Genomic DNA, 5,659 nt, shown 5'->3' with positions numbered 1-5,659 from the left:
AAAAAATTCTATTAATCATAAAGGCAGTGATCAATTGTTCTAAGCAATGCTAATATTCATTACTATGACAGTAAAAAGATGACTAATCTTGAAAGGCACTGTTTAAAAAGTTACTGAATTGGTAGCTTATAAACCAGTAAAAGGTGGCTGTGAAGAGAATGTGAAGTAAAAGGTGGTGAGGGCAATAACAGCTAAATGTAGGCAAGGATGATACTTTACAAAATCAGATTTCTAAATAAGCAAGAAAATATATTTATTAGGAATGAAATATTTCAAGTATTTTGATCACAACGGAAAACGGACTTCAATGTTTAGTAAATAATATCATGAATAATGAAAAATTCCAGTAAGTTAAATAAGAAAAAAGGACACGCATAAGAAAAATTTTCAAATTATGACTGACTAACTTAAAATTAGACATTTTTTAGACAATCTGATTATAGTGATTATGCCATGTTGGGAAATATAGAGCACTAAAGATGATCAATATATTCTAAAACATAGGAACTTACATTTGAGATATTCAGAAATAAACCACATTTCTGCCTAGAGCTTACACTTATGGGAGAATTATCTGTATGTTTTTCAGACTCTAATCACATGCCAAGATGATTTCACCTTTAAAAATATTGGTGATCCTTATTAAAAGTCACAAACATAATCTAAGGTAAATAACTTATACAGGGCAGACATTTAAATGCATATTAAGTAAAGCATTTCAGAATAGCTCAGTGATGAATTATCTGTTATATGTCAATCAGAATGAGTTCCCTTAACTCATCCTGATTGACATATAACAGAATCAAAATTAATCAGAATAGTAAGAGAAACTCAGGTTTTATTTTTATTAGTTTGGCTCAAATTATACATACGTATTTTTTCCTCATTTCCTTGCTCTTAAAATTTCTAAAAGTTTGATAATGTTTTAGAATTATTAAATCTACTTTATCAAAATGGATATAAAACAAATTATGATGAAAAAATATAATAAGTTGTTTAAGTAACCATTTTCCCTGAAATCATATCCATGACCTAAATATATATTAAGACCCTGTTCATTCTACAAATGCTACATAAATTGATATAATTGTCTACTCAATTATATACTATATGTGGTTTTCTTCCTGCCTGTTTTATATTTTTTCTTTGTTATTTTTCGAATATTTCTTATGTAAAAGAACAATCATATTCTTAATTAACAAACATTTTCAAAGATGAGCATCAACACTGTTGCAAATCTGCTACAGTTTCCTTTTCATTATTTTAAATATAATGTGCACCGATAAATCAGTAGTATTACAGAAAATATAAGTGAATATTAGTTTTAAATAAGTTACCAATGATTACAAATAAAGGACAGTAACAAACTTTGCATTGCATGCTACATAAAACAAAATTGAAATTAAATAATACTTCATAGTCTTGACTAATTGGAATTGAAGGATGGAAAAAGACAGATTAAAAATTTAGCTCAATTTCATTTACATATCCAGAGGAAAAGAAAATGAGATCAGAAAAAAATATCTCTATTGAAGAAAATAAAGAAAATTAATGTAGAACGATTTCTGTGAAAATAAAGCTTCAAAGAGCTAAAGGTAAACATCCTAGAAAAGAACGGGGAAAGAAAGAGAAACTATGCCCTGGAAGATGCTATTAGATATACTTTTATTATTAAGGGCTCCTTTGTTCATTTCTTTTACATAAACAGTGCAATAGGACATTCATTTCTTTGTGAAAAAAATAAGCCTGTGGACCATAACCATGAAGCCTTTTTTCACCTGTTGGTTCCGTAAAGTGTAGATGAAAGGGTTCAAAAGTGGCGCAACTGAAGTATTGAGCACAGAAATTCCCTTGGAAAAAGATACCTTTTGTTTGACTGACGGGTTAACATACATGAAAATACAGCTGCCATAGGAAAGGGATATCACAATCATGTGAGAAGAACATGTCGAAAACGCTTTTTTCCTCTGACTAATTGAAGGGAATTTTAAAATGGTCAAGGCAATAAAGGTATATGATATTATCACCATTATCAACGTGATCACAAGTGTCACCAAAGCAGAGATGAATCCCATCAGCTCAATAATCCGTGTGTCTGTGCAGGAGATCTGCATAAGAGTAGAGTCACAGTAGAAATGCTCAATAATATTGGAGGCACAGAAGTCAAGGTCGGAAAAGTTCCGAAGGAAAAAATACATGGGGCTCTTGAGGTGAATATCCAGCAGGGTGAGTGTGATGATGATCAGGTTGCCAGTGATGCTTAGCATGTAAATGAGAAGCAGGAAGATGAATAACACCACTTTCCATTGTGGGTCATCAGTCAAACCTGCTAGGATAAACACTGTCACTCTCGTATGATTTCCCATTGCTATACTTGCTATATCTGAATACAGGAAAAAAAAGAAAATGATGTGCCCAATGGAAAAATAACCATGATAATTAATGTTGAAAGTAAAGTTAGCAAAGTGATGTTTCAGATAGAAAAATACATTTCTCTTTTATGTTTTTAAAATGTTGTGATTTTGTTTTGGGGGGAGCTTTTTGGGGGAGAGGGTTTGCAGGAAAAAAGTAGTTAAAACTGCAGTTGAAAATTGTACTAGAGAATAACCTATATAGCAATAGTAATTGTTGACTGTTTTTATGTGGGTAAATTAGAGGGATTAGAGAAGATTTTCAAAGCATAGGAAAATGTGTTTTTCTCTTGTTAATATTCAAGAGTTGGGGTGGCATGCCATTTCCTGTCTGAATAAAGTTTTCATCCTAGAACCAAAATGATGTCACTACAGGCTCATAATTTGACCCCCACACACATGTACCACAATCCTAGCCATCATCAATAAACAAGGCTAGTATACATTTACTATTTTACTCAACTGAGCAAATTCAAATGCCTGATCCTTGTCTCATTTATTTTCATGGTTAATGAGATACAATTCCAGGTAAGTGATTAGGAGGTATTGGGGGAAAATATTCTGTTCTCAAGAGTATTTCCATCCCCTCGATCTCTGTTGCAACCCAGCACTTAGCAATTTGTACCCTAAAACAAAATCAGCAAGTACAGTCTGGTAATGTCAGTGTGTAAAAAGAAACTGCAGTTTTGTGAGAATAAGGAATATAAAAGCTGAGAGAAATAGCCCAGGCTGGGGGGAGGGGGGGTCAGTTGGTTAGTGTTATCTTAATACATCAAGGTTGAGGGTTCAGTCCCCAGTCAGGGCACATAGAAAAATCAACCAAGGAATGCATAAATAAGTGGAACAACAAATCATTGTTTTTTCCTTGCAAAACAATTTTTTAAATTTTCATTAAAAAAAGAAACAGAGAGAAGTATACAAATATGGATTCATGAAATCACATGAGATGAAAAGAGTAAAGAGAAAGAAAAGGACAAAGATAAAGCTCTATGGAAGCCTAGAGAGGTAAGGAGGGTTTTTGAGAGCTGGATAGTGAATTTGAGGGAAAAAGTAAAAAGAAGATTGAAAATATGTAAATTAGTAAGAAGAAATTGTAAAGAGGAACTAGTTACCAATGCAACTTCTCTCCATCTGCTTGCCTTTCTTATACTTACCTTTTTGTTCTCTGTCTAAAATACAGACTGAAACATAAACAGTTTTGAGGTCATCATAGCCTAAAAGAGATGAGAATTATTTGGCAAATTTCAAACACATAGAACAGTGTGACACAAATTTTAAAAGGTGTAAATTTTCTTATCATAAGACTATTCAAATGTTTGGCAAACACACAGTTAAAGAAATATCTATAGATAGCTGGTCTCAACATGAGGCATATATTAAATGAGACAGATTGTTCAGGTTTGCACAGCTAGTAAGTTGGACATCGGCATTAAGATTTCCCAAGTTGTTTCCTTAAAACTACAGCATTTTGGACAAAATACTATGGGCCAGATAATAGCTTATTTCTTTAAAATAAAAAAGTTTAACAATATCTCTAAGGAAAATTTCTTTCCTCAGTATCTTCATCTTCTAACACATAAAATGATTAAGGCCTTATGATAAAATAATGTTTTCTGTTTGAGAATATAAAAATTATTATTTCTAACTTATTAAAAACATGTATTATCATTAAAAAAGGGATATATAGAAATAAAAATAATCTTTTAAGGACATATAAGTGTTAGTTCCAATAATATCTAGGTGAGTTCACAGGAGGAAAGTTAGATTTAAAGTTAGGTCTTAGAATATAAAAAATGAGAGAAGGTATTCATTCATTAGAGAGGAAACAGAGAAAAGTGAAGAGTACATGCACAATTTCATTAAAAGAAATTATTAGAGTTTTATTATCAAAATCATGTATGTTTAATATATAGACATTTATGAGGAAAACAAAGTAGTCTTTCTCCCTGGACATTTCTTTCACATTCAGATAATTGTGAAGCTGCCTGTTATAAAATTTTTCTCATTTACACAACTTACCATAATGGCAACACTGTGGGAAAGTTATATGTAAATCACCCAAATAAGAATTTTATCACGTCAAATCATTTCTTTGTTCAACTTCAACAATTGTGCACACCAACTATCTCCCAACACACACCGTAACATAAACAACAACAAAGTTGACAAAATGAAACCTTTAAAAGTCAGGCCTATGAATGCAGGTATATTTCTTTGTATTAGATACTGTCAATATTAGATAGATTTCAAAAAGAAAAAGGGTTTCAACACTAAACGTTCATTATATTTCATTTGTCTTCTTCACCATTTTCCCTATGTCAAAGTTTAAAAGGTTGGTGAAATAAAGTTAAAGGTGAAAATAGAACAAATGTGAGATAAAATATATGTAACAGGAAACATTGTTGTTACTTTTGAGAAATATTGTATTCATCTTTTCAAGTCTACCAAGAACACTTAAAAATTCAAACAACTTTTAAAATAAGATATACTCACAGATTTATTCGGACAAAAAGTCTCTGTTTCAATATTTAGATCTCTTATCATCAGCTGAACAGAACACACCCATGTTCCATTTTTTAAATGGATTTCACTCTATTCTACAATCTATGATTGTTTTTAGCCCCTACTTTGGAAAGAGTTTGATTAACTATTTTATTACAAATTTTTAGGCAGTGAATCAAATTTTCCCATTATGTGTTGAATATTCTAAGTATTACAGATTAATTAACACTTGATCCCATGTAGTATTTATGCTTTCCTACTTTAAAGGGAAATTATCTAGATTACAAATAATTCTCATGTGGATATGAGATTCTTGAACACCATTTCCCAAAGCAAACCAATTTATATGTTGTTATAGAAGTGTTCTCCCCAGGCACTAAATTACTTTTAATGTATAAATATATATTTTAAAAAACTTGTTTTTACTATGTCTCCAGATAATTCGGTATAAATTTCCCTAATAGATGTCTGACCTACCACATATTTGTGTCTTGAAATCCCCGCTAAAGGTCTGAAAGAAAAAGTAAAGTTTATATTAATTAGTAATAAAATGTGGGAATATAAGATGGACAATTTAGCCTGGTAGAAAATATTGTATCTCAAGCTAAGTGCACCATCCTATCTAATAATAGACAAAGATTGAAATTAAAGTTATCTTCGCTATGCCTCCCATTGGCTAATCAGCGAGATATGCAAATTAACCACCAAAAAGATGGCGGCTAATTTGTATATGTAGGGGCAAAGCG

At 31.3% G+C, this 5,659-nt stretch overlaps 1 protein-coding gene across 1 annotated transcript; it reads right to left on the bottom strand.

The window, feature by feature from the left end:
* Positions 1-1,721: 1,721 nt before the first annotated feature.
* Positions 1,722-2,366, bottom strand: LOC102775529 (olfactory receptor 6C75-like). The gene has a single exon (XM_015563218.1). It carries the CDS (start codon positions 2,364-2,366, stop codon positions 1,722-1,724), a length of 645 nt encoding a protein of 214 aa, XP_015418704.1.
* Between the last annotated feature and the right edge of the window lie 3,293 nt (positions 2,367-5,659).

The sequence above is a fragment of the Myotis davidii genome, unplaced genomic scaffold (assembly GCF_000327345.1).
Source record: "Myotis davidii unplaced genomic scaffold, ASM32734v1 scaffold518, whole genome shotgun sequence".
NCBI lineage: Eukaryota > Metazoa > Chordata > Mammalia > Chiroptera > Vespertilionidae > Myotis > Myotis davidii.
The sequence above is the reverse complement of the archived record's forward strand: the minus strand, read 5'-3'. Positions and strand labels throughout refer to the sequence as shown.